Source organism: Triturus cristatus, chromosome 7 (genome assembly GCF_964204655.1).
Source record: "Triturus cristatus chromosome 7, aTriCri1.1, whole genome shotgun sequence".
Lineage (NCBI taxonomy): Eukaryota > Metazoa > Chordata > Amphibia > Caudata > Salamandridae > Triturus > Triturus cristatus.
This window is the reverse complement of record NC_140590.1, coordinates 1,714,757,888-1,714,783,189: the sequence shown is the minus strand read 5'-3', so window position 1 is coordinate 1,714,783,189 and position 25,302 is coordinate 1,714,757,888. Positions and strand designations below refer to the sequence as shown.

Below are 25,302 nucleotides of genomic sequence, written 5' to 3'. Positions count from 1 at the left end.
AAATGTTTTGCAGTTGTTTGAAATTGTTGGATTAATGATGCTAAGCCTCAGGGAGAAGGAGTTTACGGATAACCTGGCTTTTGCTCCACAATGATCAGGCAATGCATCTCTAGAAAACGCGTACAGGAATTATTGTCGCTCTTATTACTCTTGATGGTCAATACTTATGAAATATTGTAATCCAAATTTTTGTTGTAGTGTAAACATTTGAATGAGTCAAATTAAAAACAAATTTACCCGACTGAAAAAGTTCTAGCACAAACATTAACCAATAGAGTTTCCATTTTGTCTTTCCATTGGCTGCCTTGAGGTTTTGTCCATCGCTGATCATGGCAGGACCATGTGTACTAAGGATATACGTCTTACCTGGTCTTCCAGAGCAGGTGGTGTATCCCGTACACCTAACAGAAGGCCATCGGAAAGGGCGCTCTGCCAAAAAGGAAATTAAGAAAGGGAGAGGAGAAGAAAGGAGATGGGATTTGGGAGAAGGTCCACTGTTTCACAGCTCCACTGGCTGAACCTGTCCAAAAATCCGTAAGATCTCAGGAAGGGCAAGAAATATGGACCTTATTTAGAGTTTGACAGATGCAGGACATCCGCCAAAATGTGATGATTGCCCAGTCCAATGTATCAAAGGGTACTTTAAACACACTGGTGGGGCCTCTACCAATGTTTTGGAGGGCTATCCTCCTCTGCCAAACTCTAATTAAGGCCCTCTGTTTGCTTCTTAGGCTTTGAGCACCTCTAAAGAGCTTTGAGTGGCCAAAACATTTCCTCACTTGAAACTGAGCCTGATATATTTTTGGGAAGTGCTCATTCACGCATTAATAATTTCACTCTTCATGTCCACCAATCCTGCTTTTTGTTTCCACGTTAAGAGAGGCAAGATGTTTGCTCCAGTGCGCTTCCTTTGTTGGTGCCTGGCCTTTCTAGAGTGTTGGAACTGTTGAAATGTCTCTTGTACTGGATGAGTTGTAGGGTTGGTTCCTTCTGTAAGTGCTTGCAGTCAGGCATCTCTTTTCAAGGGATCCCACTGAATCAGATTTTGATTCTACTGAGGGCCCGGCCTGGCTCACGAGGAAGGATGTAGCTCTCATCCCTTGTTAGAGGCAGCTAAAGAGAGTGAACTGTGCAAGTCCACACCAGAGTGCACACCTGCACCTATATTGAATCCAGGACTTATTGTAGTAAAGAGATGCCAGATGTGAGGCCATTATTTATTTATTTATTTATTTATTTATTTATTTATAGAGCGCGACAGCTACTTCCAACGGAAGTGTCCCGGCGCTAATGTCCAACAGGCGCAAGAGATTGAGAGGAGAGCAGCCAGAGCCGATCTCTAAGGTAGTCTGAATAGCCAGGTTTTCAAGGCCTTTCTGAACGGGAGTTCCTTATCAATGAGTCTGAGATCATTAGGAAGATTGTTCCATAACATGGCCGTTTTCACTGAAAACGCACGTCCACCTGTCCTCGACTTTCTGAACCTAGGGATAATCAAGAGATTTTGTTTGCTGGATCTGAGCGTTCTTGGTGGAAGATATTTTTGCAGTCTATGCTTCAGATACCGAGGGCCTACCCCTCTAAAGGCTTTATGAGCCAGCACGATAGCTTTAAACTGCACTCTTTTCGCTACTGGCAGCCAATGGAGGCTTTCCAAGTGCGGAGAAATGTGATATCGAAAAGGCACATTCCTCAAAAGTCTGGCCGCAGCGTTTTGAATGCGCTGCAGCCTTTTCATTAGGAAATCTGGGAGGCCAATGTACAGACTGTTGGCATAATCAAGTTGGGAAGTGATGAGGGCATGTACCACTGCCTTCCTACAGTCCATAGGAAGGAAGCGTAGAAATCTACGTAGTGTTTTCAGTCTCCAAAAACAAAGAGAGGAGATATGTGTGATTTGTGGCTTGCCAGACAGTTGTGAGTCAAATCTGACCCCTAAGTTCCTTGCCACCGGAACTGGTATCGGGGGTGGATTCAATTCTGTTGGCCACCACAATTCCGCCCGTGGAGGGGTAGGTTGATTAAAAAATAAGACCTCTGTCTTATCAGTATTTAATTTAAGACAATTCTCGGTCATCCAGGTCGAGATGTTTAGTAGGCATTGTTTGAAGTTAGCGAAAGCTGTGTCATCATATTCCTTGAAAGAGAAGATTAGCTGTGTATCGTCAGCATAGGAGACAACTCGCACGCCCCAGTTCTCAATGATTTCAGCAAGGGGCGCAAGGTAAACATTAAATAGCGTCGGACTTAATGCCGAGCCCTGTGGCACCCCTTGCGCCAAAGATCTAGAGCTAGAAACATGAGGGTGTAAAACCACCTGTTGAGACCTACTTTCCAGGAAAGATTGAAACCAACTCAACACGGTCCCCGTCACTCCTATCCCAGATACACGGCCAAACTATAATAATCCACAGTTGAATATTTCCAAACCATTGGATAGCCAAGGTTTGTCCATGAACACAAGACCAGAGTCCACCTCCAAAAGTCTCTGTTCCTTATTCAGTCTCAAGGCTTTACCCCACGCGCAGGTTATATAACAGTGTGGCCCACTTTTCCCAGAACCTGAATTTGTAGGAACGACCAAGGAGTGACACAGATGAGACAGATGTTTTACACTAGTGGCCAGGATAATGCGTAGAAGGTCTGGAGGTGAGGGAGGTAGATCTCGGAAGCTTCCTTGACCCTCGGGGTAGCTTGATCGTGCAGCCAAGGCCTAACTCATAGGTAAAGGTGTGAATGTTGAGTCCCATTAGGTCTAGACACTAAAAAAATATAGGTCCTTAATTAACATAACATAACAACTTAACATAACATAATGTGTATTTGTAAAGCGCACTTCCACCCAGAGGAGCATCTTGGTGCAAAATAACAGATGTTTATTGTTGAACGTTTAGTATAGTTGAAAATAAATAACACTTTAATACACAACAATAGTAGAATAATAAGGAATGGGGTTAGTCTCAAGGCTCTAGAATAATTGATCAAGTGATAAAAGAAATAATACAGGGACCTGATCTGCTGTTTGTTGATTGGTTCAGAAGTCTGTTCCGCATGTTCGCTTCTGCTGAGTGCTTTTTATAGGAAGCAACGAGCCAGTGTTATCCTGTGCGAGCTTAGGAGTAGGAAGACTCTTTCACTCTCACGAGTGTGTTAGGACTTCTACCTCAATGCTTGTGGAAGTGCCCTGGGAATGCAGTGAAAGTCAGAGACAAGTATCAGAGTCAAAGTACGCTCCATGGAGGCCACTACTGACCCGCTCCGCAAAGTCGTAACTTTGTGTTTTTTATTAAATAAGCCAAAGTCTAAAATAAAGCAAGCTAAAAGTAAAATAAAATCAGTAAAGAACTAAAGTTAACCAGAATTGGATAAATGTTCAGATATTGCAGTTCCTGATCCAGACTGCTTGCTTCCACAGAAATACTAGGATCTCCTTCCATCTTGTAGAGTGGCCATGGCAGCCCTAAAGGTTAATGGGACTACTAGCCCAGGATCTATCAACTACTATTAAATATTTGATTTCCCCAAAGAAACTGGGTTACTGAACAAGGTTATTGATGGAGTTAGGTGACCCTGAAAACTCACAAGTCTGTAACTTTGGAACTGCTGGCCGTGGTTGAAAAATCCAAGCGTGGTTGTATTGCAGGGAATCTTGTTGCTTTCTCCATTCAGTCTAGCAGCTCCATTGACTTTAGAAACTGACCCACTGGTGCAAGTCACACACGTAAAGTGTCCCACATTGAGGAGGGTTCTCTCTAGCTTTTACCTCAAAAACAGTTAGTAAATCCCAACCCTGTCTGAACCAGGTTTTTCAGGATAGTTCTATGGGTCTTTGTCCTCAAGCTCTCAAACTTGGCTGCATTAGCTGGCTGATTGATGACAAGGTCTGTGTGGACCCCTTGTGATAGAAAGGCACACAGGATAACGAGCCCCATGCTGTCATAATGACAGAAGCCAGGCACCAGAGATGGGTAATAGAGGATTCTCAGTTGTGGACTCACTTGGTGATTCCAGGTAGTGGGTTTGCTACAAGGAATCACCTCTCATGGGGCCACTCACCTCTACCCTATCATCAATGCATTTCTCTCTGGTGGGTTCTGCAGTGCTCTGGTCTAATTCAGATGGTTGGGGGGGGAGGGGTCTTCTCTTTGCCAACCTTCTCGTTACTAGTCATGTCGCAGTCATTCAAACCTTGAAGCACTTGTAGCAGGACATTCCTTGGACCTGTTGTCTCTAGGTTGGTTGTACATTTCACCTCTACTTCCACTTTCTTGGTGTTACCACTGAAACATTTTGTGGACCCCATAGATTTATCCGGAGAGTTGGACCACAAGTCCCTCATCCCTGAGTTCTCAGATCAGCAAACAGCCACTGAGGCAGGACTCAGAGAAGCCAACCCCAGTAGAGAAGAAGGTATATGTGCATATACCTGTATTCTCAGCATATGCAAGTAAAATATATACATTGTGCAAGACTATGACACAAATGGCACATTGCAGAGAATATTCTGTGTGTGTACCACGTGAAGAAGGCAAGAGCTTTGTGTATTTTGAGGTTGCCCGCTGCTTGGCCATCTCTTATGTTATTGTATTCTGTCTCTAACTTTTCAAGTGGAGTGCACACAGAAGTGCAAACTCAGCCTGCTCACGCTCAGTGTGGACCAGGAGTGTAAATCAGACTAGACGCGGGCAATCCACTGAAATCTCAAGCCTGATGACTGCCTCTGGCTTAGCTCGAGGTCAAAACAAGCCGAGCCTTCACGGGAGGCACAGTGAAGAAGTGGCCATGGCTGCCAACCATGCGTCATGAGGAACCAGGTTCAAATTCTTCCCTCGACTCGGCACTCTGTCAACTCTGCCAAATCTCCCTGTGCTGAAAAACAACGTTCAATGTAATCTGTGTCTGCTGTGAAATGCTCTCGTTCTCAGCCAAGGTTTGTGCTATGTAAAACTGCCAAAAATAAAATTTGGATTCTGCCCTTAACCAATGTTTAATTTCATGCTCCAAGAATTAAAGACAAAACATTAATCTTTGATGTGAGAAAAGGATAACTAACTACCTAATGGCTAAATTACACAGCGTGAAATTGGAAAATCTGGCATCAATGCCCGCTTCACTCCTAATTGTGTGATCCTAGGCGAATACGTTATTTCACTGAGACACTTTTTTTGTTCATTATTACATATGAGAGCACCTTCAAATTGGTGAGGTCAACTTATGTGCTGTACAAAACCTCTCATGTTTGCTTTTTTAATGTTGCAACTTCTGCAATAAACATCTAGGCCACATATAGGGTACACATGACAACTGACTTCAGTCCAAGGGCCAAATGTACAAAGCTTTTTTCTGCTCACAAACGCCTTTTGAGACCAGAAAAAAAGCATTTTCTGATGTACCAAACCCTATTTGCAATTCAGTAACCTATTAACGAATCGCAAATAGGGTTTGCCATTCGGTGTTAGGAAGGGGCGTGTTTAGGGCATCCCTTCCTAATATCGAATCACAGCAGCATGTAAGAAAGCTTTGTGACCAAAATGCGGTTGCAAAACATTCACATTTTACCACCAACTTGAAGTTGGTGTTAACCCTTTGCAAAGGGAAGGAGTCCCCAAGGGACCGAATTCACCTCTGCGAATCGTAGTATAAATACAAATTCAGAGTAGCCAGTGGTCCCACGGAAAACTTTTCATTTTTATTTTTGAAATGCAGATAATTTTCCTTTAAGGAAAATGGGCTGAATTTAAAAATAAAAAATTGCTTTATTCTATCTAAAGCAATCACAGACATGGTGGTTGCAGACCCCAGCAGACCACTCTTCCTGTGTTGTTAGCGATTCCCAATGGAGCACAAATTGCGACCTACCTCATGAATATCAATGAGGTACTTCTATTGTGACCTCATTAGGAATCGCTAAATGTGTGTGACACACATTTGAACATCACCATTTGCGATTTCCTAATAGTGAATCACTAAAATTCACAATTAGGAAATTGCACATGGGATTCTACGTACATCTGGCCCTACGTTCACTATAGCATTTTCATTGCGGGGGCAGGAATATTTCTCAGTTCATGAATCAGAAATGTGTGTCGGGCAAAGAACTGTTAATATACAATAAGTAATTTACTGAGATTCTCGAGCAGTTAATTCTTAAGTAAGAAAGTTGATCAAAGAGTGTCTTCGAGTGGATAGAAGGGTTCACCCTTTCTTCTAATGGTTCTGAACATGAACTAAAGCTTAAGAGGATCTCAAAAGTTTAGGGGGCTTATTTATGAGAGACCTGCACCACTTTTGCACCAGATAAAGTGGTACATGTGTGACACAAGGCTCTCAATCCAATTTATGAAGCCGAGCAAAGCCACCCTGCGTGACTTTGAGTGGTCTCATAAATCATGAATAATGCTACACAGGGCAAATCGTTGTGTTGCCTTACTCTGTGTCTGGGAGGCGTTCCATAGGCGCTGCAGTGGGTTTTTCCATTCAACACCCATGGAGTTTGACGCTACCCCAGATTTACAAATTTATGCAAACCTGGGGAAGTGTCTAATCCTTTCGCCCCCAGAGGAGAGGTGTAACAAGGAGAAATGTGTTTATTTCTCCTTGTTTCTTCCTCTTTTCATGTGTGCTGCATTCTGTAGCACACTAAAAAGAGGAAAACGCCTATTAGGATTGTTTTTGTGCAGGAAGCTGCCCCTAACTGCACAAAAACAATCCTGCATGCAACAGCGGCACCCATGGTGCATGGGTGTCTAGTTGGAACTAGACTGCTGAAACAGCACCAGCGCAGGGAGAAAGGACAGGCATGCACTGAATACGGCACATTTCTGCCCTTTCACTTCCCATAAATGAGGCCATAGTTTTCCTAGGCATGTTCTCTCTCAGGTGGCGGGAAGTGGGAGTCCAGCCACAAAATACTACCAAATTTTCTCCTGCCATAATATACTTCGCCACCTACCCATGGTTTGAGCCAGGCATCGAACAGCATTCAGAGAAGGATTGCACCTCGTCTCCATTGGCTGGCTGTGTGGTTATACTACGCCCTCTAGTGCGCACGTTAAGATACTGTAGCTAATGCAGCTATCAGCCTTCTTTCTCTACTCACTTCTATGTGACTGATGATGGCTTAGAAAACAGAGGGTCTTTGTGCCAGTGTTCAGTGTGCAGAGCACTGCTTCCAGATTAATTTTTTTCTTTTCATATGGTCATCTATTAATGTGAGTTTTGTCTCTTTTTTCCAGGCACAGTTCAGGAAGGAGAGACCATCTCATCAATATGGGCAGCGGAACCCTGTCTACTCAGATGGCATCAAGGCCCTCTATAAGTTATACTCACTGGGGACAAGTTTTGTGAAGATTCAGCCTCCTCAAGTGCCACTGTTGTGTGACCAAGAGTATCTCATGGAGGTGGAGTACAGCATTCACGCGAGAGACATCCTTGGAGATTCCGGCAGCCTAAGTCTCTACCACTATGTAAGGAATGCTCACTGTGTCTCTCCTTAGGAACAAGACCAATTAATGAACCCCAATATTACACATTGCCATTTATATAAACAGAAAGTCATACAGGCCTGCAGAGCTCAAAGTAACACAAGCCAGATAGGCTTGGGGGAAATACAGATACAACTCAGGAGGATAGCTACCATTGGTGCAGCAGGTACAGTGGCACCATGTCCCATTGAACATGATATTTGCTGTATTTTACTACCCCACAAGCTGTCAAAGGGGCCATGTTCCTTGTGTGCATTAGGGCCCATGACATTCTTGCTACGCTACTGATACAACTCCTTCCATACTGTACAGTAACAAATCATACATAAGCCAAGACTAATAGGGGATTCCTTGCAGGATTTGCAGTAACACTAGTCTGAAAGACACATGGTATAAGGAGGGTTCTCTGTAGATCTTGTTGCAGAGCCCGCCACATAGGATGATAAGGGAGAGGGGATCTCTGCAAGCTTATAGTTAAACAAGTCATGGCAAATGGGGTCAGATGGGGATGGCAATGGAGCTTGATGTAACACAAGTCAAACAGGCACAAAGATTGTAAGGGGTCTGTCCTAAGACCTGGCAGTCATGAAGTCACACAGACACAAGGCAAAGGACCCCTGTGCAGACCTGTGGCAGCAGAAGTCATGCTGGGGCCAAGGAGTGTGAGTATGTGCAACTTATAATAATACAAGTCCCACCGGCTCAGCAGGTGAATGGACTGTCCCTGCAGAGCTTGCAGTAACTCAAGTCATACATCTGCAAGGAGTGAGAGGGGCTTTCTGCAGAACTCACAAGTCATGTCACAACAGCACATGAAGTGAGAAGGGAGTTCAAGAGAGCTCTGAGTAACACAAGGCATACAGACACAAGATGCAAAAAGGGCACTGTGAAGTATGCAGTAACACTATAGAGGCACAAGAAAAAGGCTCTTTGCTGCCCTTGTTCTAGCGCTTGTCATACATGACAAGGGCAGAGGGAGCTCTCTGCTAAGCTTTAAGTCATACAGGCACAGGGAGCGAAGGGTGAATTACTGCAGAGCTTGTAGCAACACAAGTCGCACAGGCAGTAGGAGGCAGGTTACTGCAGAGGTTGTAGTAACACGAGTCCAAAAAGCATAAGGAGTTAGGGGGGGATTACTACAGAACTTGTAGTAACACAAGTCTTAAAGGTACAAGGAGTGAGGGGGATTACCACAGAGCTTGTAGTAACACAAGTCATAAAAGCACACGGAGTGAGAGGCAGGTTACTGCTCAGCTTGTAGTAACATAAGTCCTAAAAGCATAAGGAGTTAGCGGTGGATTACCGCAGAGCTTGAAGTAACACAAGTTATACAGACACAAGGAGGGAGGGGTGGATTACTGCTGAGCTTGTAGTAAAACAAGTCATACAAGCACAAGGAGTGAGAGGTATGTTACTGCTGAGCTTGTAGTAACATAAGTCCTAAAAGCATAAGGAGTGAGGGGTAGATTACCGCAAAGCTTGTAGTAAGACAAGTCATAAAAGCGCAAGGAGTGAGAAGTGGGTTGCTGCTGAGGTTGTAGTTACAGAGCTTGCAGTAACACAGGTTATACAGATCCAAAGAGCGAGAGGCAGATTACTGCGAAGCTTTCAGTAACACAAGTCCAACAGCACAGGGAGCTGCAGAACTTGCTCTAGCACATATGCAAATTTCGTGAATAAGTGTGTGACAATTGGTAAGACAAAGCAGGTTTTGGCTGGACAGACTCTAAACACAAGCCTATGTTCTTCTCTACAGGTCATGGCAAAAGGAAACATTGTCTTGCATGGACAGACAGTTCTAAATATCAGTGCGGACTCAGGTGAGGATCTTGTCCTGGCCACATATACGACTACCACCACAAGGTACCCAAAGGTACCCCTCTTTGAGAACCAGGCCTGTAAATTGCTTTTGTGAGGCCCGCGTAACTAATCTGGATGAGGCACAACCTAGTAGCAACAGACATTTCCTGCCTTACTTTCAATATTTCACGAAAAGCTCCTTTTATATATATAGCAGTGGTAGGTGAACTATTAAAAGAGCGACCTCTGCTGCACGCCTTTTATGATGGTCCTTTTGTGAACATACAAACAGGTAGTGGGTGTCCCGATAGCGTGTCACAGGGTTAGTTATGGCCGGTGAAACACGAACCAGTTCAGCGGTGTTCAAAATTCATGATTACATTGTGTCCTGTTTGATGGCACAGTTGGTCTCAGCCTTGAGACCAAGGACTGAATGGTCTCTAGAGTCTGGGCTGACTGTTACATTCTGGTGTGGTGTCGCTGTACATTGATGAACAGATCGCTTCCATCATGTAAGGGAGTATACCTGTTTGGGATTAGGCTAGTTAACCGATTTTGAATTTAACTTTAAAATACTCTTTTCTCCCATTTGAAAAATATTTCCCAAATGATTTCTTTCTTCCTACATTCTGCTCCACCCCTGCCTCATAGTGAAAAGGGGAATAGATTATGGCCTTTTGCACACTTTTTTCAACATCCTCTCATGGTCCTTTGAGGTGAAACACGTGTGGCGAAACTTGTGGAAAGAGTACTCACTAACATTTGTGAATATTAGCTAAGTTGCACCAGAGCGGGTAGTCACCACATTTTGAACAAGACTTTCCTGACTTCTCCCCTGATGTACCCCTGGAAAGGCCCATATGCTTGATTTGTGTAAAAAAAATTAGGGGCTTTTTTTAAATTGCTCACACGAGTTAGATATGCACTTGTATTTCACAGATATATGCCCCTTTTAACAGTTTAACTTAAACTTACAAAATAGGAAGTTATTCCATGTACTCTGTATAGATTCACCTTTGTTCCTTCTTGGAAAAGAGAGTCTTTCCTTTGTCTGAGAATTATAAAAACGTTTTTAAATAATTGAAAATAACACCAAGGCTAACTTTTTTCAAAACTGAAAAAAAAATGTTATGCAATCGTTTCCATTATTTTACTGGAGAAAAGCAAGTGAATTATATTGCTAATAATTGAAAATCCATATATCATTTACTGGAGGGTTCCCTATATTTACAGATAAATAATAGGTCGTCATTCACATATGGGGATTTGATGTATAACACGTGTGCTGAAACATGTGAATGAGAACTTACACACATTTGTGAATACTGGCTAAGTTACACCAGAGCAGCTGTTCACCAAATTTAAATAATATTTTCTTGACTACTCTGCTGATGTATCTCTGGGGATGCCTGTATGTTTGATTTGTAATGAAATAAATAGAAGTGTTTAACAGTTGAGTAAGTTACACACTTGTAATGCACAGACTTGTGCCCCAACAATGTAACTCAAACTTGCAAAATCATAAGTTGGTACTGCTACTTTACATAAGATTGTTGACAGTCAGGATAAACCTTCATCAGAGTTTTTACTTAGATTCCCTTTCTGGAAAATGAAACAATTACACCTTTGTCTGAAAGTTATGAAAACATTTTTTATTATTGTACATGACACTAGGTCTGATTTTTCCACCTGGAAAACTTGTATTTGTTGGTTGTATGACATAATTTCGAAAGACAAAAATTCGACCTACAAAAATATCGCAACAAAAATATTGTGGTCAAGAATATCGACATCCTATCTACAACATGGTAAGTACAAAAATATCGATAATTTAATATCGATGTCAAAAATATCGTAATTCAAAAATATCGGTTTTTTTTTACTTTAAAAATATATGTAAAATAAACCAAATAATACTTATAAATCAAAGAAACATAATTAAATATAATTTATAATATGTAAAATTTATAATAAATATATATAATTAAATAAAACTTTAATTAAACATATATATAATATATAATATATACACTTACTTAATAATTACTTTTAATAATAATTTCTGTAACATATAAATTATTAAATATTTATTTAAATTACCAATACATCTATACACATAAAACAATAACATTAATGAATATTAAATAATTACATATAGCAAATAATAATCAATATTTTTAATTTGAATAATTTTTATTATTAATTATATATTACAATAGCTAAAATATTACAAAACATATTAAATATCAGACACAATAAAACTACTAGTCCAACTTCAACAAAAACAACAGTAAGGAAAATGTTGGATAGCGTAGGGGTAAAAATAACTATTCCAACTCCCGAGAGTGCAACAGTAGGGAAAACATTGGATAGCGTAGGGGTAAAAATTACTATTCCAACTCCAAAGAGTGCAACAGTAGGGAAAGCGTTGGATAGCGTAGGGGTAAAAATTACTATTCCAACTCCAGAGAGTGCAATAGTAGGGAAAGTGTTGGATAGCGTAATGGTAAAAATTACTATTCCCACTCCAGAGAGTGCAATAGTAGGGAAAGTGTTGGATAGCGTAAGGGTAAAAATTACTATTCCCACTCCAGACAGTGCAACAGTAGGGAAAACGTTGGATAGCGTAGGGGTACAAATAACTATTACAACTCCAAAGAGTGCAACAGTAGGGAAAACGTTGGATAGCGTAGGGGTAAAAATAACTATTCCAACTCCAGAGAGTGCAATAGTAGGGAAAGTGTTGGATAGCGTAAGGGTAAAATTTACTATTCCCACTCCAGAGAGTGCAATAGTAGGGAAAGTGTTGGATAGCGTAAGGGTAAAAATTACTATTCCCACTCCAGACAGTGCAACAGTAGAGAAAAGGTTGGATAGCGTAGGGGTAAAAATTACTATTCCAACTCCAAAGAGTGCAACAGTAGGGAAAGCGCTGGATAGCGTAGGGGTAAAAATTACTATTCCAACTCCAGAGAGTGCAACAGTAGGGAAAGCGCTGGATAGCGTAGGGGTAAAAATTACTATTCCCACTCCAGATAGTAAAACAGTTGGGAAAGCACTAGATAGCATAGTGATTCTATGAACATTATAACCAATTCAATAATTTCTTATAAAAAAATTGCATGTTAACAATGTTTTTAAAAAAAAAATTATTATTAAATACCAATTATGTAAAATAAATATTTAAATAAATAAATTTAAATTACATCCCACACTATTCCCCCTTTAACACACAACACACTACACATACAAAATACACAATAGATTTAAATATCAATTTATCTCTTATTTACAATTAATACATTCTTTATAATTAATATAGTTATTAATTGACTAATTAATACATATTAACTACGAAATTACAAATATTCACCTATTAATTATTAATTAACAATACATTAATTAGCAATAACAACAAATAAAATACAATAATAAATTATTTATATTTACTATATTTAACTAATAACAATTAATTAATAATAATTACAAATAAATAAAATATATCATTATTTATTTTATTTTAATTACATCCCACCCTATTCCCCTACAAACCCACAACCCACTACACATAAAAATTCACATAATTAATTTAATTATCAATTAATCACTTAATAAAATTAAATCACCAATTAATTACTAATTAACAATTAATTAATTAACTATAACAATAAATACATATTAATAATAAACTAATTATAATGTATATAATTAACCAAATAATAAAATAATTTTACAATTAATAATTAATTAACAATTAATTATTCTATTAATAAAATTAATTACCAATTATTAATTAATTACCAATTAATTAATCATAAATACCAATTAAACAATACATAATAATTCATTAATTATAATTAAATTACTTCCCACCCTATTCCCCTATAAACCCACAACCCACTACACATAAAAATTCACATAATTAATTTAATTATCAATTAATCACTTAATAAAATTAAATCACCAATTAATTACTAATTAACAATTAATTAATTAACAATAACAATAAATACATATTAATAATAAAGTAATTATAATGTATATAATTAATCAATTAATAAAATAATTTTACAATTGATAATTAATTAACAATTAATTAATCAATTAATTACCAATTATTAATTAATTACCAATTAATTAATCATAAATACCAATTAAACAATACATATTAATTAATTAATTATAATTAAATTACTTCCCACCCTATTCCCCTATAAACCCACAACCCGCTCTGATACTAAAACGCTAAATTAAATTTAAAATAATTATTAATCTCTAAACATTTATTTTTAAATGTATTAAAATACATTACAATAATCTTTAACATACAAATAAAATACATATTAAATTACATTACACTAAATAAATATCGATATTATTGACATCGAAATTTTTGCTTACGATATTACTTACATCGATATTAATTACTTCGATATTATTAACTTCGATATTACTTACCTTGGGATCGATATTCTGTCCGTCGATATTCTTGACTTCGATATTCTGTACCTACGATATTAAAAACACGATATTATGGTAGGTCGAAATTTAAAACTCGATATTTTGGCTAAACACCGTATTTGTTCAATAGATTTCATTATTTTACTTGAGAAAAAAGCAAATTGTTTGTTAATGAAATTTCTAGTAAATAGTTGACAAACTCCTACATAAATTACTTGAGGGTTCAATATATTTTACGTTTAAGTAATAGGGGTGCTTTGTAGGGATCCACTCTGCTACTGAAAGTGAGGAGTAGTTCACCACACTGATTTCCATACACCCAAGTAACTTTCTATGCGCAACATGTGTGATGCTTTTGCCAGTCATGTTATTTTATACTTCCTTTAAGGGGGGCTTTGGGGCAGGCATCTTCAGCCACTGACTTCTTTTTCTCCATAGCCCTAGATGGTTGGTTTGCAGAATTGTCAATCACATCTTGGTTCTGCCCACAGGCGTATCCTAGTCTCATCATTTGTCTATGTTATCCCAGTAACACTGGGGAGCAAACACTTTCAAAATCATCTGAAAAATGGATACCATTGAAAAAGGGTTACTTTATTTTCTGTAGCAGATCCTCAATTCTGTCCTGTACTGTGGCTGCCTCTACTTTGACTTCCTCTTCGTCTCGGAGGATAAAAACATGTTGCCATGTTGCTGCTTTGAATCCACCATATACTCATGTGCCTCTAGTAGACTGCATTTGTTCCAAATATGGGTGGTGGATAAAAGGTCACTAAATTAACTTGACATAAATCCACCCTCTTGATTTACCTAACCCAGTCCAAAACACTATAATCAAATAATATCTTCTCTCTAAGCCTTAAACACTTAAAGGCAGAATTTCTTTTCAGATTTTTCCACACATAGTACTCTTTAGTAATGTATGTATGATAAACCCTGAAGGACCCTCAAATGAAAGAGGAATCTGACTTTGTTGTCAAAATCCCTTCCTTCAACCAACTCAAAATGGCTGCCTTGGCTCTCTGAAACATCTTTAATATGAACATTTGCCCAATCCAAGAGGACCACTTATATCCATCTCATGGGACCATGTGACCTCTATTAGTGGTACACTGCCTTTGCTTCTGTTCAACAAATAATCAGTTTGAGGGAATCTTCACATGTCCTAATACGACTAAAAATGGAACTACCGGCCAAGCATGAGCTGTCACTGAAACCCTCTGTGCTTCTGTCACATCTTTGTGTCCTGCAGCATCTAATGCTAATAAAAAATAAATTAGCTATATCTCACCTAACCTGTTAAGACAACGCAGCTTCTCACTTACAAGCCATCTGGAACAACTAAGGGGCATATCATCAACGGCCAGCGATTATTATCGCTGGCCGTGTTTAGTGTGCAGAAAAATAACGCCACCTATCGCCGGATTCTATCCCCCGGTGAGCGCACTATCAGCAACGCGCATCGCGGAGGCGATAGAAATCCTGGCAATAGCGGCGATAAGGGGCAGTATCGCAGGATTACCTGCGATAAAAAAATGGAGGAAGCAAAAACATTGGTGATAGGGAGATATGCACTCAGCATGACGATCCACATCCCATGTTAAACATGCCTAAGTCGAAAAATTATCAGGCGTAAGGAACCGGCGATATAGCCGGTTAGCGCTACAATAAATGTCGCTAGGCCAGTTAGCGCTTCCCTTGGTGATAGGGAGATCCTTAGTTAGCGATTATTATCACTGTATTTCTCACAGGAATGACTACCTCGCATCTCATTAGCGATGCGAGGCGAAAAGAAAAGAAAAAGGGCGCTGAAGCATGGATTCACGCGTTAGCGTGTCCATGCTGATAGGGCGATAAAATTATCGCCGCTTTTCGTCCAAAAACAGACGCAAAAGCAGCGATAATTTTAACGCCGGCCCTTGATATGCCCTTAAGAAACTATCTTTCTTCAAAGACAAGCGTATGGATCTTCCACATGGAACGTTTTTTACTTACAAAAGCACATTTCCCCACGCATTCATGTTAAATCCATCTACACCAAAATGCTCCTAAATCCCGTAGTACCCTGAAAGTAAGAGAACAATTACCTCTCTTTTTGAAGCAGCAAAAAAAGAGGGTGTATTAAAAGAAGTGTAGTGTGCTAAAGGTTTTTTTGTTCTGCTGCTAAGGTGGTCGCTTGCTGTATTTGGAGGCACAATTCAAGAGACATGGCCAAATACTTAGGGGCTTATTTACAAGGCCTTTGCGTCATTTTTTGTGTCATTTTTAACATGGGAAAAGTGACGCAAAAGTGGCGCAAGGGGTTTGTAAATTTGCCCCTTATAATCTATGGTCTTGACATAAAATTCACCTTCTTGTCCTATTGGTACATTCAAATGAGACTGTGCAACTGGAGAGCCCAAGAGTTTCCCAGGATGGGAATTGCTGATAGATGAAGGCTGACTTACAAGGTGAAATCTGGGGTAAAAATCTGCCTTCATTGAGTTATCCATTTTACTTTATTGCGACCTACTTACTTGTGTGCAATTTGAATTTGAGTTGGTGGGGCAGACTTCTCATAATCGGGAGCAGGCTCTCGCTGCCTGACCCTGCCACACAGGAAGCCACCGTGAGGCCGGAAGCAGGCGCATCTCTGGGCAGTGCTCTAGCTTTCCCGCTCAAGGTGGATTATTTGAACGGCCGTGGCGCTGCTGTGCAGTGGACATGCGTAGCGGGCCCACCACTGGTGTGCCGAAGACACGCCCAAGGTGCCTAAGGCAAGCCTGTCTGCGCCCGTCCGGACCGCGGCCAACGCCAGCCATGCTGCCCGGGGCTTGTCCGGAGGACGAATCTGTTGGTCTAGGGATCAACTACTAATCATGAATATCAGGGACTGTGATTACACTCTCAAACTAGATTGTGTGGGGTTGAAACCACCAAACAGACTGCAGCCTCTGCTCATACTCTCTTATGCCAGGTTCCCTGTATCTCAAAGATGCACCCTCCACGCACCCCGCCCTCACTAATCGGGCCCGGACCCACTTTCCCCCCATAAGGGCCTGCTTGATTAACTGCAGATCCCTCCCTAAACACTCTGATGATATCTGGCTCTCCTTGGAGGCACACTCGTGGGATTTAATCTTCTTCGCCGAAATCTGGCTTAGAGTAAGCTCCAACCCTGACCTCACTCAAGCCATCCCGGCTGGATATCGGCTGATTGGGGTCAATAGGGCTGGCAACCAAACTGGGGGAGGGGGTTGGCTGTGATTCTTAGAGAAGGCTGGGAAATTTCACACAGAAAGATTGAAAAAAGGTGCCCCTTGAAGCTATGTTCTTCTGCGTTAAGATCGCAGCAGGCCTCTCGATGGCCGGCATCTTAATTTATAGCCCCCGAACTCCCCTGCGTGCCACCTGACAAAACTATATGATATAGCAGCTGACCTTTCGCTCTTGCAATCAAGGTTCAAGATTCTAGGTGATTTTAACATCCATATGGACAATAACAATTGCACAAAAGCTAGTCACCTGGCCGAAACTTTAGATGGACTCAACCTGACACAGCTGGTCAATGATCCTACACATGTTGCTGGCCATGCTCTGGACCTAATTTTTTCTAATGATCCTAACTTGAGAGTTGCGCCCCCCTTACCTCTCACTTGGTCAGACCACTTCTTAATACCTTTCAGCCTGGAGTTGAATTACCTCACTTCCAGACCACATCGAGTCCTGGAGAAAAGGAGATTGTGGCTCAATGTCACCAGTAATAGTATGACACCCGCACTCTCTACATCACCTCTCCATTTGACTGGTAACCATGACGAAGATGCAGTTAACTTTTTGAACACAAGTTGGTCGCACACTGCTCGTCACACCAGCAAGTTGCCCCAAAGGACTGTGGTGAATGTAGTGGCGACGGCGGGTACGCCTATGCCACGATGTGTAAAAAGAAAACAGTATGTGTTGCATTTAGCCATCCCTGGACACGTGTTTCGAGGTAGTTGCCTCTCGTCAGCAGGGAGCAGGACAATGTAAAGGGGTGCCGAGTGGACTGCCAAAATGTAATTAAAACATGTCAAATACCTCTCATGGCGCGCAGGTGCAGAACCAGGGCTCGTCAGCCCGATAGCTCACGGGAGCCGTAATAATTTGAACACAAGTTGGTCGCACACTGGCCATGCTCTGGACCTAATTTTTTCTAATGATCCTAACTTGAGAGTAGCGCCCCCCTTACCTCTCACTTGGTCAGACCACTTCTTAATACCTTTCAGCCTGGAGTTGAATTACCTCACTTCCAGACCACATTGAGTCCTGGAGAAAAGGAGATTGTGCTCAATGTCACCAGTAATAGTATGACACCCGCACTCTCTACATCACCTCTCCATTTGACTGGTAACCCTGACGAAGATGCAGTTAACTTTAACAGCTGGATGTCTAAGGCCTTAGACATTGTTGCCCCCTCAGATCAGTCACTTTCACTAGGAAGAGACCATCGGCCCCATGGTTTTCCCCTGAACTCCGTGCATAGAAAAGTCGCTGTAAAAAATTGGAACGCTTATGGAGACAATCCTACGACCCCTCTGCCAAGCTGGCATATAGAAAAGCCTTTAAAAGTTTTCACAAACTCAAGCCCAACACTATGATGGACTACTTCTCCAATAAGATTAAATTAGCTGGAAATTCAGCGAAAACACTATTCAAAATTGTCCAAGATTTTACTAAACCTGTTGCCATTGCCAGCATGGTCCTCCCCACTACCTCCCTCTGTACGGGACTGTCTGTGACTTTTTCCAAGAAAAAATCTAAGCCATCTATACCACCTTCACTTCCACCCAGACTACCTCAGAGCCCACTGTCTCGCTCGACAAGAATGTTGTGCTGACCAAATTCCGCCCTCTTTCTCTTGATGTTTCCTTGCAAAAGCTATTAACTTGCCAATCTGGGTCACAGGGCGATCCCTGCCCAGTTCAGTTTTTAAATGCTTGGCACCTTGAATTAACTCCCTACTAAATCAGATCTCGAACAATACCTTGAGCTCAGGAATTTTCCCAGCAGTGTGGAAACAGGCTTACCTTCTGCCGATCCTCAAAAACACTGGATGCCGACCCCACTGTATACAAAAACTTCAGACCCATCTCTCTGCTTCCAGTACCAGCGAAGATTCTTGAACAAATAGTCCAAGAGCAACTTTTTGATCATCTAGAATCTAGGAATCATTTCCATGACTCACAATCCGGCTTTAGAGCGGGCTATAGCACGGAGACCGCACTCCTTGAAGTATCTGAGAGTGTCCGCGAGACTGTCGACCAGGGCAAAGCCGCTATGCTTGTGCTACTCTGACCTGTCCGCGACCTTCGACACGGTTGCCCACTCCATTCTCCTGGAAAGATTAAGAGGCCTGAGTATTCAGGGCACGGCCCTGTCTTGGATCCGGTCCTTTCTAGACAACCGGTCACAACAAGTCTTTCTCCGCCCTATCATCTCTTCTGAGAAACCCCTGCTGTGTGGGGTTCCCCAGGGATACACATTGAGTCCTCTCCTTTTTAATGCCTACCTCTCACCACTGGCGGCTCTTGTGGAATCCTATGGGGTGAGGGGGATCTCCTACGAGGATGACACGCAACTGATATTCTCCTTAAAAGATCAATCGGAAGCGGCCTTTGCCAACTTCAGAAGGTGTCTGAGTAACATCTCAGTTTGGATGACACTGAACTGTCTCAAGCTGAACTCAGATAGAACTGAGGTACTTTTCTTCAACCAGAAGTCCCCTCTACGCTCTGGTGGCCACAGGAGCTGAATCCTCCCCTGAGCCTGTTGACTCGGTAAGAAACCTTGGGTTCAGATTCGACAATGAACTCTCCTGTAAATCCCAAAGTAGGCAAGTCTCTTCCTCATGCTTTGGGAAGTTACGTACTATGCGGAAATTTCTCCAATTCCTGCCTATGGAGTGTCGAAGAACAGTAGTCCATGGCCTAATTACATCACACTTGGACTACGCCAACAGTCTCTATCTGGGTCACCCCGCCTCTCTGATGAGTAGACTACAAATAATCCAGAACGCTGCTGCTGGATTGATTTGCAAAATACATTTCCACCACTCTATCATTCCCCACCTGAGAAACCTTCATTGGCTACCTGTGATCCGGCGCATAGAATTCAAGCACTTACCTTGGCGCTCAGAGCTACCATGGGACTGGACCCGGCGTACCTGAGAGACAGACTTAAGCACTACCATCATGACCGGGCCCTGAGATCCAACCAATTGCATATCCTCGTCATCTGTCTGCTTTCGTAAGGCGAGGACAGGCGGCAGAGCCTTTGCGGTTAGGATCGCCAAACTCTGGAATGCCCTTCCTCTCTCCATCCGCTTAATGGAGACTGAATTTACTTTCCGTCGTGCCCTTAAAACCTGGCTCTTCACCAACACCTGGTTTCCCCTCGTGCCTGTTTGTTTTAGTCGACTGCCACAGCGCCGGGACACCCCCTTTGGTAGTAGCTGCGCGCTCTACAAACTCCTAAATAAATAAAAAATAAATGAATAAATTGATAGGCACTGGGGCTATAACCGGTTGCCTACAGCCCTTGTAACCACTTCATGGGCATCAGTTTATCTTGGCCAGTGTTGGCACAACAATAATAAGTCAGGAGCCCAAAAAGGTCCCCCTAATGAAGGTGGGTAAGCTTCCAGATTGAGAGGTTTCTGGTTAAAATCATAATGCTTAAGGTTTCTTTTCATTACACTTGCTCCTTTAAAAAAAATGTGGGCTCCTGTTAATGGAAGCATCAGGACCTCTTTCTGGTCCATGAATATAGATTAAAATTCTTTATGAAAATGCCCAGAAACTAGGAATATATCTGGTAGTACCCTTACTATCAAGGATAATTTGGGCCAGTAGAGTCTATTCAGAAAGGTAACTTTATACGTGAGGAAATCTACACGTGTAAATTTACTCTTAAACTTAGTAGCAATTATACTACTTTAGGCTATTCTCCATTTCTGAGTAAAAATGTACTACAAAGTGTAGACTTACATGTCCCCACCCACAAAAACAGTGGATGAAGTCTAAAAAACACATCAAATAAGACCATAAAGTCACTAATACTGGTAACTGCAGAGACCTCCACAACTGGTGTTGACAACTCCCTATGGTAACATTTAGGGAAATGTATGTACGTTGATTAATGCTTGCAAAAACATTAAAAATAAATTGATGAATATTAATGTAAATTAATTTTATATATTTATTTTAAATGTAGAACACCTTATAAATGGTGCAGCACTAATAACGTAATTTGGAATTACTTATTTAAGTAATATAAGTATATTAAATTAAATTAAAAAAATTTTATAAAAGATTTATTCAAAATACTCATCTAAAGAAAAATGTTTATATTTATCTATTATGTATTAAGTTACTATAGGTTATGTATAGAATTAATTTAAATTAATTTATTTTTGAAAACATTAGTTACACTTATTTTTAAATAAAACATTTTATTAAAATATTTTATAATAAAATTATAGATTATTTTATTTACATTATTTTTAACATTAAATCCAATATGTTTCTATTTTTAAAAAAGTAAAAATATATTAATTAATTCTATCTTTATTTCCTATGGGGTTTAATTTTAAGTCCCTACCTTTGTTATTTTCTATGGAAGGGTTTTGCAGTATTAATGGTTGGCCAAATGTGGTGCTGGACTTACTCCACTTCTGAGCTGGAGCACATTTAATGCTGTTTAGGGTCCTTTTTGGTTGTGGTAACTTTAGAAGTGCAGTTTGTGAATAGCAATGGCTTACTCTTCTTTAACCCACTCCCTAGAACTTCCTTAACCCCTCCAAACGCTTCCTTAAACCCCTCCCATTTAGTTTGAAGTGTTTGACATTTTTCAGTCGCATCCCCTGCCCCTCCCACATTTGCTACTAAAATGTAGATTAACATGTGTGGAGCTCTTGGCAATCTTTTTGCAAATCTGGGGCATAGTCAAAAAGCAGTGGGTGTTGTGGAGGAACGCCCACAGCAATGCCCATTTCACACCCCTTTGCCGCAGAGGACTGCGGCGGAAAGGGGCATATTTACAAGGTGGCGTTAAGCCACGCTAAGTGGCTTAACACCACCTTGTAAATATTTAAAATGGCGCCACGCCACTAAAGCATCAAAAGAAATGATGCTCTGGTGAATATAGGGGCTTGTAAGTATGCCCCTTGGTTTCCTTTGGAACAACTGATTTAGCATTTGTGCCCATCTACAATAAACCTATGTCTTGAAAAATACGCTTCAGTCTACATACCTTCCGGGCACACAACAGATTTACTTTGGTGTTGACATCAGTAGGCCAATAATCTCCGCATTTCAATAGGTCCATCTCTTCTGCATTGAGTAGGCATTTATGAGGGTCCCGTGGAAAACCATTGTTTTCTTTAGCTGTCGGCTTCAGATGCACTTCACTTAAAAGGGTCAGGTACAGAGTCCTCCCAATGTCTACCACATGCATGGAGAATTGCACCCTCCAATGCCACACAGTTAGTTTCAGGCCCAAGACAGTGCCTTGCATCAGGGTATTGCCGGGTGCAGGATACCATCTAGGAAGGGTTACCCCACAATGACAGCTCACAGGCCTTTCAGGTGTTTTCTTGCTTGTTTTTGATTTTCCGGAGACTCTTTTTTTCTCTCTCCTAACCCCTCCTAATGTTGTTTGCTCCTCTTCTTGCAGTCATGAAGGGCACCCACTACATCCCGCTTACTGGCAAAGTAGAAATCGCCCCATTGGCTAAGATGTTGCTTTTTGCCATCCTGGCCAACGGAACTTTGATGAGCGACACAGCAGAGTTCCATGTCCACAAGTGCTTCAAGAACAAGGTAGGAGCTGGAAACGAATAGCGTGGGAGACCACGAATGTGGCACTCGCTGCTTACCTCTTTCTCTTACTCTTCTTCTATATTTTATATCACTCTCTTCTTATCTGACCTTCTTCTCTCTACTGTACTCTCTCCGCTATCTATTTGTCTCTGTCTTTTTCACTTCCTCTCTTTTTCTATTTTTAGCGCATTTGCCCCTGACTCAATCACTCTTCTTCTGCTTGTGTAAATCTATGCTCCCCTCTCACTTCATCATCAGAATCTGATCAGGTCCAGATCCTTAAACCATACAGATTACAATCCAACACATACATTAAAAAGGTAACCAATAATTACAGTTGCTATTAGAATACTATACCAAAACATACAAATATTTCTCTCAAACTGAGAGCATTACTAGGATCTCTGTTAATGGACACATTGATAAAGGGGATGCCACCACAATTCCTAGATGTAAAAGGCTTAATGTATAGATCTTGACATGGTCAGCTTTTGAACCGAAATCCCTTCGCAGCACAATGCACTGATCACATAATCAGAAAGAATCGTATGGCCTGGCATTACGCCCGTTACTTTGGCAAGATAACTACAGGACCCTTCTATACAAACGATTATCTACTCATTATTATTCACGCCCTGAGGAAGCCCCAGGGCGGATGGCGATGTAAAGGGGTGAAACACGTGTTGGCTGTCTTTTGCACTCACTCTCATGGATAGAGTGACTACACCTTAAAATACTACCAACAAAATGAATCTGTTTTGGTTGAAATTATTTCCTAATCAAAAATCTAAAAAACAATCTTGCTCTTGCAACCACTTTGACACTGTGCTGCCATTGTATGTTCTTTCTGGCCTTTTGTCTTCCTGTCAAGAGCCTTAGAATCACAAGTCCAAAAGGGGCTGATGTCCATGTACTCAGCGATAGCCTCCTCAGATAGAACTCCAAACACTGCTAGAGTGGGGTAGAACCCAAAGTGAGCAGTGGCACCTAATGGAAGGTCGCTACTGCCCTCCCGCCAAAGGGCAGACTGACCTTGATGGCAGCGGTAAACCGCTGTGCAGGGGCAAATGTTTTTCACCAGCATCCCTCAACGAGCAGCTGACAATGTGCCCCATGCACAGGGTGAAAACTGCTTGTGTGCCACTTTATAAGTTTGTGGAAAAAATAAAAACAATGGGACTACTCAGTATTCAGCTGCAGCATAAGTGCATCAGCCATACCAGCAGATCCACCTTCAGGACAGGGATTCCGCCAGGTCACCAGACATCCCTAAATACAGCAAGCAGATCACAGTGAAGTATACGGGAGGCAAGGATTCCACCAGCCTGGTAGTTTGTCAGGTCAACTTCCACACCTTAAATAACTCTGTTCATACATTGTGTCCTTATGCTTGATTTAAGGTCACCTTTGTCCCAGATTCCAATAACCCCCTATAAAAAAACATAAAGTCATTGCTTAATTTGAGCTGGTGGTAGCAGGAGGGGTCCAGCAGCTCTCATGTTTGGAGATCAGCACTTGTTTTTCCTCAACTGACTTTGTTCCAGAGCAAGAGAAAGAAAAACACAAAAGGGGTAAAAGAGGAAGAGAACGATGGAAAAACAGTGAAAAAGGGAGAAAGCTGGAATGAAAAAGAACCTGCCAGAGGGATATAGAGAGCTAAGGAGTGTCGTTGGTGGATTAAAGACGATTAAGGTGAAATCAAGACGACGCAGGTATTCTGCACCCTTACCATCGATAACGCCAGCCATGGGCTTCTGAGCAGAACTCTGGACTCGGAACGTATTATTTTACAAATGAAGCACTGCATAAAGGAATGTGTCAAATGATTCCACTGAGTGGGAGGCATATTGGGTGTATTTGTTATTTGCACATTAAAAGCACGGCAGCATTGACCCTTGCTGCTGAGCTACTCGGAATGGTTTGGAACTCACAGAAATACTTTTATAGCGATTCTCCTTTGTAGTCCTGGTTTATAGGAAACCTGATTCTGTGTTACAAGTAACCAACATGGAGAATGGATACTTTTTTTGTCTGTGAATGACTTGCTACTAGATAGATTCCATTTCAGTAAACAAGCAGTACGGTGCTCTCCCACCCCCATTCCAAGTGACGTCTAAAAGTATTTTCCTATATTTAACGTGGACCATGGCAGGGCTCAACAATACTGTGTCAAAAAGACTATGATAACATTTGGGGCAATATCTCAACATTAGAAGGTGTTACCTGTAGTTTGGACCAGACCTTCACTTCTATTGAGCGTTATTTGATTGTGACATACTGTGTGTGAGGTTGTGCTCCATAACCACCTCCTAGATTAACACTAAACCACTCACCCTCAAAACCCAAGGGAGCCAAGACCAGAATCAGAGCCTTTGACACTTTTTGAGCTCGCAGTGAAATGATTAACTTAAGAAATGCCAAGTAAGGACAGACTGCCCAGAGACGCAGAGTAAAGGACTTGTTTTTGATGCTCTTGTTGTGATCGCCATGCAAAGATGTGGGTCCCGTGTTCACTGTGCCATTGGAACCAAGCCACACCTCGCTGATGGACCTTAATAAGGGTGAAAACAGTCATGGGTTGGTAGCAAACCCTGTTCAGGGAGAACCTGCCCCGGCAGGTCGGGCTGGATTGTTCCTATGGGAGCAGGGTCAAGGCTGATTTGCATATGGCTGGGTCCATACTGAGGTGGCATGGTGGGACAAAAACAATGGACTGG

At 41.3% G+C, this 25,302-nt stretch overlaps 1 protein-coding gene across 1 annotated transcript in view; it reads left to right on the top strand.

Moving 5' to 3' along the window:
- The window catches only part of LOC146812862 (alpha-2-macroglobulin-like protein 1), a 315,131-nt gene that overhangs the window by 150,492 nt on the left and 139,337 nt on the right, over positions 1 to 25,302 (top strand). Inside the window, exons 12-14 of the mRNA XM_085619933.1 lie at positions 7,236 to 7,466; positions 9,241 to 9,304; positions 22,440 to 22,585. Of these exons, the coding sequence (XP_085476059.1) occupies positions 7,236 to 7,466; positions 9,241 to 9,304; positions 22,440 to 22,585 (441 nt within the window). The remainder of the gene's footprint in view (positions 1 to 7,235; positions 7,467 to 9,240; positions 9,305 to 22,439; positions 22,586 to 25,302) is intronic.